Source organism: Xiphophorus maculatus, chromosome 5 (genome assembly GCF_002775205.1).
Source record: "Xiphophorus maculatus strain JP 163 A chromosome 5, X_maculatus-5.0-male, whole genome shotgun sequence".
Lineage (NCBI taxonomy): Eukaryota > Metazoa > Chordata > Actinopteri > Cyprinodontiformes > Poeciliidae > Xiphophorus > Xiphophorus maculatus.
The window spans coordinates 32,604,157-32,619,738 of record NC_036447.1 but is presented as its reverse complement, the minus strand read 5'-3'; the positions used below and the strand labels follow the sequence as shown (position 1 = coordinate 32,619,738).

At 37.7% G+C, this 15,582-nt stretch overlaps 1 protein-coding gene across 1 annotated transcript in view; it reads right to left on the bottom strand.

Annotated features, from left to right (window-relative positions):
* The window catches only part of LOC102223069 (protein disulfide-isomerase-like), a 30,756-nt gene extending 19,620 nt beyond the window's left edge, over positions 1-11,136 (bottom strand). The window contains exons 1-8 of the mRNA XM_014473940.2: positions 10,857-11,136; positions 10,526-10,726; positions 8,995-9,119; positions 8,774-8,911; positions 7,469-7,576; positions 4,382-4,507; positions 1,054-1,251; positions 857-977 (exon numbers count right to left, since the gene is read on the bottom strand). Of these exons, the coding sequence (XP_014329426.1) occupies positions 857-977; positions 1,054-1,251; positions 4,382-4,507; positions 7,469-7,576; positions 8,774-8,911; positions 8,995-9,119; positions 10,526-10,726; positions 10,857-11,040 (1,201 nt within the window). The 5' untranslated portion in view covers positions 11,041-11,136. The remainder of the gene's footprint in view (positions 1-856; positions 978-1,053; positions 1,252-4,381; positions 4,508-7,468; positions 7,577-8,773; positions 8,912-8,994; positions 9,120-10,525; positions 10,727-10,856) is intronic.
* Between the last annotated feature and the right edge of the window lie 4,446 nt (positions 11,137-15,582).

Below are 15,582 nucleotides of genomic sequence, written 5' to 3'. Positions count from 1 at the left end.
AATAGTCCTGCAGCGACAGAGGAGCCATTGCTAACATGTTGTTTCCTGCGCACTGGAAGTGTTGTATGTGGCGAAAAAATGCGGAAGTGCTAAAAAGGAAGTCTGTGGCTATTATTTTGGCTAGCCAATATAGCTATATATATATACAGTATATATAAAAAAAAAAAATTCCCTTCTCACCCACCGCGGGTGGTTCTTTTCCTCTGAGCTCGGGTTCTCTACCAGAGGCCTGGGAGCTTGAGGGTTCTGCGCAGGATCTTGGCTGTGCCAAGGACTGCACATTATATATATATATATATATATATATATATATATATATATATATATATATATATATATATATATATATGAAATATAGGCTAGGCTAGGCTATATTTGCTAGGCTATTATATATAAAGTCCTGCTTCTCGCGACCCCCTCACACTTTACCACACTCCCCGGTGGGAGTGCCCCACTATTTGAGAAGTACTGAACTAAAGTGTTACTAGTTGCCTCCCGTTGGCTATCAGGTTTTTCAACACCAATAATCCCCCCACCAAGACTGTCTGAAAATGCTAAGTTATGTGTATTTAGCAATATATTATTTTTTGTATATTTATATGTTTGTCGGCACACTGTAAATTCCAGTAACCAAGTGATGACATTTTGTTGCCAATTTCATTATTGTGTCTTTGTGCAACGACAATACAATAAGTCCAAGTATGTACTTTTTTTTAGTAAGACAAAAATTTCTGACCATTTTCATGTAGGAGCTGCTCTGAAGATTTATTCAAACTGAGCTAGTACAGGAAAAGTTTTACTTAACATTAAAATTATTAATAAAGATTACACTCAGCTGTGAGTAAAGTTTACTTACAAAACAAGACAAAAACAGTCTTGTTGGGGTTGAAGGCTACTTTCTCCAGAGTCATTCCTACCAGCTCCTTAACGGGTTTCTGATCCCATCTTTCAGGAATAGGCTCACTCATCAACTTGGGCTGTTTAAAGCACATAAACATGTAACAATCAAGGCACATAGCTTCATGCCAAAATGCATATCTGAGTGTGATTTACCTTAGCCTTTCCTTCGAGGTAGGACTGGCAGAATTGTTTTATGCTCTCTACATCCAAAGTTTCAGACAGCATTTGATAGGTTATTTGATCTGTCAGATTTACCAATCGGATGTGAGGAGCATCAAAGTGCCGAACCCGGAAGTACTCCATGAGTCTGCCGTTACGATGTTCATCCACGTTCACCAAGACGAACAGGATCTGGGGAAAAACACATGAAAGCCCACTTTCAAGGCTCAGGAGACCAACTGAGCACTTTATGATGAATGGTTTGAAATGTGGACCAGATAAGATCTGGAGTAGACTGTTCTGTTCCCGCTTAATGACAGAAACGAGTTTGATGGTGAATATGCCAAAATCAGGAGCTTCAGATGTGAAAATCACCAAAAGATGATCACCTATCAATCAGATCTGAATAATAAAAAAGGCACACATTGGCAACAAAAAAGTTTGATAAGATAAACTGAGAAGAAAAAAGAATAAATAAAATAGTCACAACTGTGAGGAAAGTAAAACAAAAAAATTTACAAATGCAAGAGGAATTTGAAAACTTAAATTAAGCTATCAACATATTGGTATAAAGATTGAGCTTTTGTGATGATGCAGTGTTTAAGCACTTCCTTAAATAGAATTATTTCACCTTGAAAATTTTTGAAATTTAGGTGACTTTTAGAAAAGGGCATTTGTGAATAAAAACTTAGCCAGATGATGAAGTCATTAATATCATAATTTAACACTTCATCCCCTCTTACACCAAATTTTATTATATTAACTATTAAAAACAGAACAGATTTCTTGTACAAAGCCCAGTTTTAAAACTCTTTCTAAAAGCATTAAAGAAGTTCCAATTGAAAAAATTGGGTTGTCCAAATATGTCACAAAACACACAGGAATTTATATTTATATTACATTTCTCTTACAGAAAGCCATTAAAGGGAAAATTTCTAACAAAAATTTGAAATTAATTTCTTTCTTTTTTTGTGGAAGTAAAAAGAAAGGTATTTAGCTCTTATTTTCTTTAGACAAATCATCAAATTGGTGTCAGTGTTGCTTATGAATATCTTGTTAAATCTTGTGTACAAAGTCACAGCCATTCATACTGAGGTGGTTTTTTGAGTAACAGCTGAATATGTAATCATGTCTTCAATAGTCTTTAACAGTCTTATTTAACCTTTAAGACAGTTAAATTGAATGTTAGTACATTTTATTTATTTATTTATTTTTTTTACAAAATCATCATCTGATAAAAAGTTGCCATTGGAAATATGGCAGTGTTCACAGAGCAAGTTGTGTCTGTCACAAAAAAATCAGTTTTCAAATGTAAAGTAGTAATGTAATTATTGTTTCTCTCTACTGAACATGTGTGAATAATATCTAATTTTGCCCTGTATTCAACAAGTTGTAACAAAAAACATTTGGACACATATCCCCTGCAATGACTTTGGTAAGCAAAAATACCTATACTGTACATTTAAAATAACTTTTTTTGTTGTAGTTGTACTTTTTAGCAGCACAAATGTCTGAACAGTGACCAGTCCGGCATTTTGGATGTTGAAGTTGCAACACAGAGCATACTGTGGCAATTATCAAATTTCTGCGCGCTTGTAACCTGTACACCTGAACCCTTATTCACTTGGACTGAGTGTACACTTCAAAAGGTTGCAGCGCAAGTATTGGGCCTGAATGAAATATATGAATGTATATATATTGGTGAGCTTGATTAATCAACAAGGAACAGATGACTGATTAGAAACAGGCTGGAGGTATATGGGGAGAGAGCAGAAGGCAGGTACAGGGGGCTAGGGAGAGTACACAAACTGGGTAACTCGGTAAATGAATCTAACACTAACAAATAATTAGTCATAAGGAACATAATAGAGCTAAAGTAACTCAGCTCTGAACTATGGTAAAACAGAAGCAAAGCTAATCTAATAGAAGAAAGAGATTAAGAAACACAGAATAATATGAAACTAAAATGAAATCAAAACCCCAAAACAACTCAAAACAACTTCGGACCTGACAGGTAAAGAATGATTATAAAAAGGTCCAGCTTGTCAGAAATGAGAATTGAGTCCAGAATAGACTTAAGCAGCATACTGCATTTCAAAATTAAATGTAGACCCTGAAAAGAGAAAGTAGAGTTTAAAAAAATAACTAGTGGCTTCCTTTAACTAAAAATGTAACTAAAATTGTAATGTTTTCACATTAGAACCAAAGAACTTCAAAGAACTTATTGGGATTTTAGATGATGAACTAACATATAAATGGGATTTGAAATGGAAGGAAAATGATACAAGGTTAATTTATATATTAAATTACAAATTTAAGTAGTAAGCATTTGTATTCTGACTTATTTACTCTAATAGCCCTACATAAAATCCAGCATAACAAATTGCAGGTGTGTCATTTAGTATCTAGTATCTATGTCAGTGTTACTGTGAGACATTGGAGAACACCTTTTTGTTTTATACTCAGCTATATTCAAACAACTAGATAGAAAATGGACAAGACTGGTAGTGGTTAAAGGTTTAGCAGATGTGAGAGCAAGAAATTACATTTACTTGCATTGCTGCAGTTTTAAGTATTATTTTTATATATATGTAAAAAGATCTTCATAAAAGTTTCAAAAAATGTTTATATGTCCTGAAGTACTAATGTAACTACAGTAAAAGTACGTACCACAATTGTCACATCATAAGGTGACTAAGTTGTAACATGGTTGGTTCTGTGGATCCATTTTCTTGGATGTAAATGTAATGTTTACATTAAAATCTTTGGTTGGGTGAACAAACTCCTCACTAGGCTGTTTGCAATCAATCAGTAGTGCACTGCTAGTGAATAATTAGTAGCCACCCAGGTACACCCACAAGGAGGAAACAAATGCACCCAGTATAACACTCACTCAATCATTCTATTGGCTGAGAAGTTGCAAGGTGATGGTACTTTTTTGTTTCAAGGGCGAGCAGAGAGGTTTGCAAGTGGAGATTTGATTCAAGCAGAGACAAGTTTTGAGCACAAGGAGAAAGGTTTGAGAAAGTACAGTGAATATTTGAAAGAGAGCAGATGTTTTGAGTACACGTTTTGAAAAGACAGACATGAAGTCCTGATTTCAGACTGAAAATGTGTGCTCTCAACTTATGGCAGAAAAATTCCCCCATACAATTTTTCCAACAATTACTATGTCGTGAGGATTGATTATTTATGGGGTTCAAAGCATGGACCCCATAAATTGGGTTCAGGGATTAATGGAAAGTCCTTGTGATGGCAGAAAGACAGTAATACTATGCTTGTGTATGTACATAGGTGTGTGTGCGTATGTGTGTGTTTATACCTTCAGCCTAAATGCCTCTGCAGCGTTGTGGAAAGCAGAGAAAATCTCTCTAAAGTCCTCAGAGCTTTTGTTGACAAAGAGCAGGGCGTGGTTTAACACAGGTGAACCTAGGATCTGTGAGGCTGTCTGCAGGATGAGAGAGAGAAAGCATCTATGCACTCAACAGTCTAAAGCCCTTTTTGTACTGCAGGGTCCAGCCTGGCCCAGCCCGGCTCCGTTCGATCCGGTCCTATTGGCGCTATGGCCCTGGTCGTTTTGCATTGAGCTGGATACGTCACGTAAATAGATTATTGCTAAAGCTATCCAGGTGATCTCCCCAGCGACTGCAGAACAGTTTTCTTCTTGGGTCTCCCGTTCCATTTTTTCTGTGTGCGCTCATGAGCGAGAAAGCTGAGGGAAACATTTACCTCAGCTTTACATTTGACGAAAAAGAAAAATCTTATCTGAATGTCGTCTCTGAGCTGGACTCGCGGCCAACTAAACTACCGCTGCAGCAGGCGGGGTTTCCCGGCTGGAGCGACGCAAGATGCAGAAATCCCCTCGTTCACAACCTTTCCAACTTCTGATCGGTTCAACTGGAGAAATGTTATTTACATTTACCATTAAACTCTTTGGCTGAAGAGGCAATTGTAATCCCAGTTTAGGGTAAGAATAGATTATGACGGGAATTTATTGATGCAGCATATTGAAATGACAGACATAGAGAAAGTCTAGTGCTCCTCTGATCCAGAGATCTGATCTTTGTCCTGCCCCCGCAGCCCATGAAACTTACCAAGCTCCGCCCACAACCGACCCACGTGACCGCAAGTCTCACAAACAAAGCCTCGATGTTTCTATGTAAACATGACTCTTAATTCATCATTTCTCCCGGATTTTCACAATATATCAGCTACTACAATAGACAGAGGAACTAACAAGTTCATGTCATCTTTTTTGGATGAGATCAAGGTGTTTGAGCCATGCGATGCCTCCAACATTGTGCACGTCACAGCAAAATGCTTTCGCCCGATGAGGAAAACGGCAGACCCACACACCCTCTACATAAGGGTACCCAAACATTTTGAGACCAAGATCTACTTTTTCTCTCACCAGCCGGCTGAGCTCTACCTCATGACACGAAGACATAAAAATTGTAAATTAAACTCTATTGACTTATTTTATATGCGAATCAGTTATAGCAGAAATATTAAAGTGATAGAAAACCTAATGCAGTTTCTTCCTCAGTGAGACTCTGTCACTGGGAGGAGGTTACTGGTTTCTCAGTCACAAGCTGGTTGCAAACCTGAGGCCAGCAGGTGTCAGTCAGTTATGGTAGATCTGACATTTGGTTTAATGACTGAAATATGAGAAGCTACAGACTGATAGGAGGAACCAAAGAGCTCTGTAAAGGTAAAGGCAAATCTTCTGAAGTTGGTATATAATTAATTTAATTTCACATAATTATCGTGGTAGAAGCCATTTGCTTGTTAAAAGTTTATGAAATATATTTGTTCTATTTGATGTTTGAATGACGTAAACTCACAAACGAACGAGGTAATTAGTCCAACGTTTAGAAACTACAGCGGTTGTAATGAGCCACATCAAAGGGAAACAAAGGTAAAATAACCCGAACAGGTGATCAACTCAAAACCACTAGTACCTTTTTACTCTCTCTCTCTTTGTAGTTTAAGCACACCTGTTACCGTGGCAACCGCCTGCGCCCCGCAAGACGAGCAAAGATTACGTTAAAAACATAACATTCAGTTCGTTACGATATCAAGTTTCCAGGCTTGATATTTATTTCTCGATTATTAATCAGCGCTTCCCTGAACACAGCGATGGTTGATTGACTAGCTGTACTTGGTGCTAGAGTGGCTAACATGAGTAACAGTTTAATCCAAAGCTTTTTTAACAGGAAGTGTGTGTTTGTGAGACGGCCATGCACATTGTAGCCGCGCTACTACGTAGAATGGGGTTCAGCCAATGAAAAGTGGCCCCTGACCTTACTGCAGAGAAAATCTCTTACTTAGCTTACCACAGCTAAGTACAGCATAATGGCAGTACTGATACAACTTCTACACCTTGAAGCCTGTCTGCTACACATCTTACATTAGCTATACAGATCAATATGCAATGTGTCTGTATCTGACATACACTAAAGATTTTATTTTAGCAGAAAAGGCCAGCTTGTGACTGAGAAACCAGTAACCTCCTCCTTCCCAGATGATGACATGAACTTGCCAGTTCCTCTGTCCATTGTAGTAGCTGATATATTGTGAAAATCCGGTAGAAATGATGCACTAATCGAGTCATGTTTACATAGAAACAACGCGCTGCGAAGCTTTGTTTGTGAGACTTGCGGTCACGTGGTCGGTTGTGTGCGCAGCTTGGTAAGGTCCATCAACAGCTAACTCCAAACGGCCCGGTCTGGCCAGCCCAATTGGAACCACAGCTCTAGTGGTTCCAGGGAGTGGGGTGGTACCGGACTGGAAGTGCTAATGCAAAAACGATCAGCTGGGCCGGGTCCAGTGGTGCAGTGCAAAAGGGGCTTTAGATTCTTAGCACGGGGGCATGCTGTGGTGACGTAGGAGATAGCGCGACCCATGTTTGGAGGCCTTGAGTCCTCGTCGCGGGTTTGACTCCCAGACCCTGCGATATTTGCCACATATCTTCCCCCTTTCCTGTCAGCCTACTTTCATATAAGGGACACTAAAGCCCACAAAAGACCCCCTGGAGGGGTAAAAAAAAAAGATTCTTAACACGTTCAAATGAAAAACAACTCAGCAAAAGACTGGAAAATCCACTGATTAATTTAAAATTTGTCAAAGTCTCAAATGTCTTTCTCTTTTGGTTTCCATAAATTAAGTGCATATCAAGGATCTCTGCAGGTTTTCCAAAATTTTCTTTACCCTAAAATCTGTTTTCCACTGACTTTCAGTCCAGAACCATGACTGAAGTAAATGATGGTTTTGATCCTTTACGCATGGGAATACAATACAACAGACATCTTACCAAAGAGCCATCTGTAAACTAAATCTTCAGGCATCTTATCACACAACTCTATTTGTTCCTATGTTTTTATTGTATCTGGAAATCTTTGAAATGTACCTGGCCGTTGTATTCAGTAACTGGATCCATCTGGTAGACAGAGATGAAAACAACCAACTCCTCTTTAGGTGTATCTGGCCTCATCGTGTACGTCTGAATGAGCTGAGACTGAAGTACACACAGAGATTAGACGGCAGGAAGGATAGACATATAGAAAGAATCCCAAAACACCCCCCCGCCCCCATATATATATATATATATATATATATATATATATATATATATATATATATATATATATATATATATATATATATATATATATATATATACAGTACAGACCAAAAGTTTGGACACACCTGTCTAATTCAATGGGTTTTCCTTATTTTCATGAGTATTTATAAGGCAAGAAATCCCACTTATTAACCTGACAGGGCAGGTTGACCTATGAAGTGAAAACCATTTCAGGTGACGACCTCTTGAAGCTCATCAAGAAAATGCAGAGTGTGTGCAAAGCAGTAATCACAGCAAAAGGTTGCTACTTTGAAGAAACTAGAATATAAGGGCTATTTTCAGTTGTTTTACACTTTTTTGTTTAGTGCATATTTCCACATGTGTTATTCATAGTTTTGATGCCTTCAGTGTGAATCTACAATGTCAATAGTCATGAAAATAAAGGAAACTCATTGAATTAAAAGGTGTGTGCAAACTTTTGGTCTGTACTGTATATATAACATGAGCTAACTCATTCATCATTCATTCTAGCTTTTTGAGAAAAAGAATCAATAATCTTATATCACTTGACTGTTACCTATATTGTTTTACTAAGGTCATTATAGATGTAACAAAATAAATGAAAACATATTTTCCTAATATATAACTAAGTATAAGTATAAATATTTTAGGAGATAAAATATATTCTGGGAAGAATCTCAAAAAGTCCCAGATTAATGTGACATTCTCTGATATTGGAAAGTCTTATATTTGTGCAAAAAACTAAAAAGAAATAAAGTAAAAATTAATAGTGCATGAAAACATGTTCTATTAAACTTTTTCTTTTTGAATTTTAATTTCAGAAGTTTTTAGTATTTTATTGTGTTGTTTTCAAAATGCCAAAGAATATCTGAAATTACATTAGTCAGTTCTGAGTTTGGGGGTTTGTGTTATGCCTCCCCAGCTGAGTTTATATTTCCATACCCATGATGGCTCTCTTATGCTAACTACTTATTCACATTTTCTTTCAATGTAACCAGCTAATCAATTCAAAATGAAGCTTTTCTGTGCAGATGGTATCGACTTTTTCAAATATTTACTGTAGTTTTTTTATATATGTGTCAGGTTTATATATTTTTGTCATGACTATACTTTTTTGAGCAGCAGAACAACATCTTGAGTGACAGTATATTTGCTGATGACTTCATCATCCTGCGTCACAGCAAAGCGGATGTCAGGGAGGTCAATGGCTGCAGCGTAAAACACCTGAATGTACTCATGGTTCAGCTCCTTCACACAAACAGAGAAAGCTTTATATTTTGAGGAAATAATTAAAATTTGGATAGAAGAAATTTAAAAATGTGTTTGCTTACCTTGAAGAAACCAACCACTATTAGATCGTCACTGGCCTCTAATTGGCTCAGATCTGCAATGAGATCAGCAGATGTCCCCGCCCTCCTTTGCAGCCAAGTCAAGATGGAAGCTGAACTCTGAGGAACTTCATCATAATTCATTAAAAAACTTTCAATGAGTATATTTACTGACAGCAGAAAAAGCATAGTGGCTTTTTCAAAAAGCTTAAGGACAAAAATAACAATAAAACCTTTTCCATAATTCAGATTTTTGACTATGAAAATGAATAGAACTATTTTGAGCTACAAGTCTGAAACCAGCTCATTAGGGGAAGTTATATAAAAAAAGTTTTTTGAAATATTTGTTTTATATAAAATGTTACAAATCTGAAACAAATATGAACAAATGTTTCATCCATTTGTTTTTATTTTATATCATTTTTTTTCATATTTCTAAGTTATTGAGTTTATATTTATGTTTAAGATGCCACCCCAACTCAAATGCTGGCCAATGACAACATAAAATAATCACATAAAATAATAATAAAATACAAATACATGCTTAACATGTAATGAATATGAATATTAATCAATTATTTGCAAATTGATTTTGTACTTCATAACATGTACTTAATAACATTTAATTAATTTGTAACATTTATTTTTATGGGTTGCAAATTGTTTTTAAATGATCACATTTATGTGATCATAAATCATTATTTATGATTTTGATTATTTACATGTTTTTATATTTCACTTGGCCCTCAAAACTCTGAGAAAATGTTCTCTCTTTTGTTTACTTATGCACTCCAGCGGCTACTCTGGTTCTTGCAGGCAGAAGGAAGGGACTGGATCTTTGATTTTATTAGATCGACCTTTGTTCTGTCTCAGTTTGTGTATATGATTAGCATTTCTTCTTTTAGGCAAAATGTATTTTTATAAGTTTTAATGGGAGGGATGTACTTGTGATAATGACAGTAATGGACAATATGACCCAACTTAAAATATTGTTTTGCAGTGAGTTACTTTTTAGGGTTAACCCTTTGATATGCCTGATTCAGCAAGGAAACGCCTAAAACATGCAGGGCATTGAGCCTGGAGGACCAGGTTTGGGAAACACTGATTTAGAGCATAGTTGTAACCACAACAACCACCTCTTTCTATGCATTGTTATTTTAATGTGTTATTATGCTGTTAGTTTAAAATATATTTCTCTTTAGTAGTAGTTTTACAGGGTAACGTCTTGACTGCATTGAAATGTCATCTTACTGTCGGTTTAAAATGGGTTTATTAATGTTATTAGTGTGAAAGTTCACCTTCTTAATGTATAACCATTAACTGGATCTGCTGAGTAGCCATTAGTCACAAGGCCTCTAGATGGATTCTTTTTAGGCAAAATTATTTTATGTCTTATTCATGATAACTTGAAATGAATAAATATGTTTGACATTTCTCAAGCCAAACTACAGCTATTTCATTTTTAAAGAAAATGCCCAAAAATGTTGCATAAGCCACAAATGGCAATGTGTAACAGAAATATGGTGGCAGATACCAGGGCAGAGAGCCGGGTTGGTTACATCTCCAGAGAGGTAGAGTTTGATGCTGGGCTGTCCACTCACATGGAGCTTTTTCACCAACTCTTTTTCCTTTGTCACATCAATGACTGCCAGCTTGACCTCTGACCCCTGAAGCTCTGCAGCAGCAGCTTCAAATGCAGCTGCAACACGATGACCTTCTGATGTCAGTGGAGTGTCTGACAGACACACAGAGGGAAGATGAATGTTAGGAGCTTTTTCTCTAAGGGTGTTTCACACAAGTGTAACTTATCCAGCCCTGAAGGTTAAACCCAGCTGTGTGTTTGTGCGTGTCAGTGTGTGACTTACAGAAGTGCACCAACAGCTGCTTGTGTTTTTTCAGAGCCCTTTTGAAGTTCCCCTTTTCAAGCTGCAAAATGCCTTCTTTCTCTGGTATCATTGTGTCTCCCTGCAGGTCAAGTTGTGCGTTCGATGCAACGGACACACACAGACAGAGCATCGCTCCGAGCAGCAGCAACCCCAGCTTCTTCATGACCGACTAGCCAGTTTGACAAGCTGGACACTGGACGTCTTTCAGAAGAAAGTGAGACAGTGGACTTATAAAAGGTGGGTGTGTCTCTCTCTCTGTGTAGGTGCGTGTGTGTGAATGCTTTTGTTATCTGCTAACAGACTCAACAATCAGTTGCTTATTAACTTCTCTCCCAGAGGCCTGCTGTAATTCTGCTATTGGCTGCTGCTCATATCATATCAGTCCTAATATCAACACGTCCTTCACCTACCAGACTTTAAAGGTCAACAAGGAAAAGGAAACAACTACCTTATAATTCACAAGATGCATGGAAGCATAAGAAAATTTTAGTAAAACAATGGTCTTCTGATCATAAGAATAGAATAAGTACATTTATTCATAAGTACTGACTAAGCTGAGTTTACCCTTATCAAAATGATGGTCAATGTAATATCAAATTAACAGTTTCAGACAGATTTGCTTCAACCAAAATAAATACCATAAAATGAGCCTGAACAGTTGGTAGCTTTGTTGCTTTGCAGCAAGAAGATTCAGAGTTCCAGCTCCAGCCCAGGGACTTTCTACACAGAATTTGCAAGTTTGCAGGAATGGTTTCTCTCCGTGTACTCCGACTTCTTCCCACAGTGTTGGCGGTGTTAATACGTCCTTGTCAGTGGCTGCGCCAGGGGGGCACTAAGGGGTGCTACAGTTCCCCCTGGAAAAGTCATAGCACCACCATAAAATATTAATTTAATTTTTTTTCCCCATCTGATTTAACATTACTTATATGTAGGTGTTGCAGCATTTTCATCAAAAGACACAAAATAAAAAGAAATTATATACTGAGTTTAAAAAATAAATAAATAACCCCACAAAAGGATTTGAACTTTGTCTATGTGTATTATCACCTCCAGGAAACAATTGACATGTTGGCTCCTCCCCCATGCAGACGTGGATCAATTCTCCCCCTATCATTCCAGGGTATTTGTCAGCAACTGACCAATCGGCGGTTGCAATTTGTCAGAAAGTGTACATACCTTATCTAGATGAACTGACTTCGATAATATTGACAGTGTTTATTGTGGCGGCACTGGATTGAAATCAGGAATATTGTGCAATTTAAATTTCTGGACCCAAATAAGTTGCTCAACAGCGCCACCCTGGGAATATTACCTTCTTCTTAATGGCATTTTCCAGTCAATCCCAAGAAGCAGCATTCATTTATTTGACTGTTTTTTTCAATGTACTGTAATGTTTGTGGTTCATATTTTGCCAAGGAAATAAAATACTGCATATTTAGTTCCCTATGTCATATTTCACCAACCGTCATGCCATGCACAGACCATTCCACTCAGGTCTCAGGATCAAGTTATGTCATTTCTCTGGTGCCTTTACACATTTAAGGCTGATGTAATATATTTGCCAGAAACACAAAAAGTCACTATTGGATGTTTCCCCATTTACCTGAGTCAATGACTACCTGACAAACTGAGACTAAAAGAATCAGACTTCTAGCTCAAGTCAAAATCCTCTCTACCACAGAAATACTCTGATTACTCTGTAGTTGATGAGCTGAGTACTGAGAACTGCTGGATTGCTTGTGGCATGGCATCCAAATAATAATCTTGTCTTGAACATGAGCCAGGCAGAAAAGATTATTGTAATTTTCAGGAGAAACCAGAAATGGTCAAGCTCTAGTTCCATGATGGGAGAAGAGGATATAAGGCCTTGTCCACACATAGCCCACATAGATAAACTAAATAGATGTTTATGCTATTTGCCCTTTGATCCATGCATAACCTCTGTTTAAAAGCACTAAAAACAATCTTCCGGCTAAAGTGAAGATTTGTGAATGCTCCTTCTTTGTGTTTGTGTGGACACTGGAAACTGTTGATTCAGAGGTCAGTGAATGAGAGTCTGCAGCAAATAAAGCAGCACTGACGTCACATCAGCCACCAATTTTAAAGTTTGACCATGAAGTGGAGGAAAGATGGCTGATGTCAGAGAGGTGCTGATTTTTATGTTGGTTCAGAAACTTTTTACCTGTTTTTTTATAAGCCCAACTGCTCCAATATGTTGAGTTGCAAAGGACAAAGAGCTCTTGGAGTTCAGCCGCTTTACACCAGCTGTCCCTCCCAATCGAGGCACAGTGGCGTTCAACATCCACATACTGACTTTAACATGATTCCAGTCCACATTCTCTTGTGTTTTACTAACTTTATTAAAAGTAGTTCAACCTCTGCCTAAACAAATGAATCTCCAGGCACAATGTTTGATTCCTAACAGAAAGTTGTGGTGGTTTTGAAGGATTGTGATTGGCTGACATAGGGTTTAGCTCAGAGGCTTCTTCAAATCTGCTGTAATGCAGACCGCTTGGGAAGATCTTCCGACCTCTGCCGTCTCCATCTGCAGATACTGTTTGAAGAACCCTAGGATGAGTCACGACAACATAGCTTCAGCAGAATGGGTAGCAGACATCATACCTGCCCTTCACAATGTCAAATATAATCTGAAACTAGTCTGGTGTTTTGGTCTCTAGCTTTGGGTACTGAATATTAAGGCACACAGGTTCGGTTATGCATAGACTGAGACATCTGAGACAGTTTCAAATTTACAAAAGCTGTTTATTAAATTCTTTTAAAACACTCTTTTAAAAATAGTTCTTTATAACAAAAAAACTAAAGAAAACAGAAGAAACTACAGTAGCTGAGGTTACCGGCAGAAGGGGCCACTATAGGGACAGCATCCACCAAACACAGCAAACAAAAACCCTTTAAAGCACCAGACGCAGTGAGACAACCCAAACTCAGGAATCACGGCACACAGAAGAGGAAGACACCGTCACCGCACCAACACCGCCACCGGACCTCAGCAATTGTCAACAGAAAAAGACAGTTAATAAATGCAATAACCTTAAGCTTAATACAACAAAAGAAAAACAGTATCAGTCCAAATAAAAAAAAACAGTTATAAAAAGAACCAAAAGGGCTGGAAACAAAATAAATACAAAAACATAGAAAATACAAGTTAAAATATCATTAGAACCAGGTGTGGCCCTCTGGCCACGAATCAGCAGGAAGCGAACTGGGGGTGCCGATGCCGCCCTCCAAACACCACTTTAATTAGGGCGTGTAGTCGCCACCACAGCCCGACTGTGATTAGTAAACGTGCAGAAATCCGGGAGACAAAAGAGCAGCAATGGTCCAAATATGGGAAGACCTATAAAAGTTAATTAGTCACCGTTAAAACAAACTGCAACAAACTGGAGCTTACAATGAGTGTTAATTCCTTACCTGCCAATCCACCCCAACGCACCCCCACACTCGCAGAACGAGGAAGAGGAGGAGAGCAGCACAGTGGCGATTTACCTACGATAACACTTAAATTTAGATTTTCTGACAAAGATCAGCAATAGTGCAGGGAGAGAGGAGACCTACCACCAGGAAATCAGAGCAACATGCACCACACTTAGCGATATGTTGCCGTTTTAAGGTTCTTAGTGATAAGGTTCTTTTCTGCTCATCATCAAGCAAACCCTTAGCGCTAAGGGGGGTTGCCCAATCACCAAAGGCTCATAGTTACCTTTTACATTCTGGAAATATACGCAACCTTAAAACAAGCACCTTTGTCAGTCTGGCTTTACGCCCTTTTGGCGATGTGTAACACTCTAGGAATTTCCATTCTGCGTTATAAGTTACCACATTTCAGCGAGCTGGGTGAAGCTCTTCTGAGCAAGCGCCTTCGCGAGTTGATTAATTAAAACATATCATGATTTGTTAAATACGGCGTGAGGCCGTGGGTTAGGAGAATGACAAGAGGCCATGAGTTTTAATATTAAGCCAGCTGAATCTGCGAAGAGAGATTGAGATCTCTAGAAAAAGGCCAGGAGGTGATTCTGACCTTCCCCAGAGAAAGCGAGGAACATCTCCAAAAGAAATATCAGATTTCTTGGTGTGGCCTGAGATATATGAATAAAGGAAAAAGCAGAGATTGAGATCTCTATATAGTTGATGTAAAGCACTAAGAATAACGTTTAAAGGTCAAAGGTTTTTGTAAAACTGACTGGGCAGAGCAAAAACCAAAATCCTTGATTTCTGCTGATTAGAGAAGAAATCTTTCAGTTAGAAATAAGGGGCCTGAAACGAGTCTGAGACAAATACTGAGAAGTCTCGAAGTTTAGGAAATTGAGTTTTTTAAAGAATATTTATGTGAATTAAACTGCAGTATGTGTTTCCTTAATTTCTTTGTCTAAGATCTCTGTAAGAGGAGTTGGAGTTAATTTGTCCCTTGGCTGAATAATTGTGGTCCTAACATAAGAATATTCTATTGTGTGCACACATTAAAATTGACCAATGGCTAGTTAAATCAGTAGCCAACAAAATTTATATTTTTATAAATATAATAGCCAATAAGTTATATATATATATTAGAATCCCTGGGGAGAGGACATTTCACAGGAAGTGGAGAAAAGAGCAATATTAAGAAGAAAATAAATTGAATGAATGTGCTGAGACGAATGCTGAATAATTGGGAATGAATGTGTATGTGTCTGCTGTGTAAGTATTC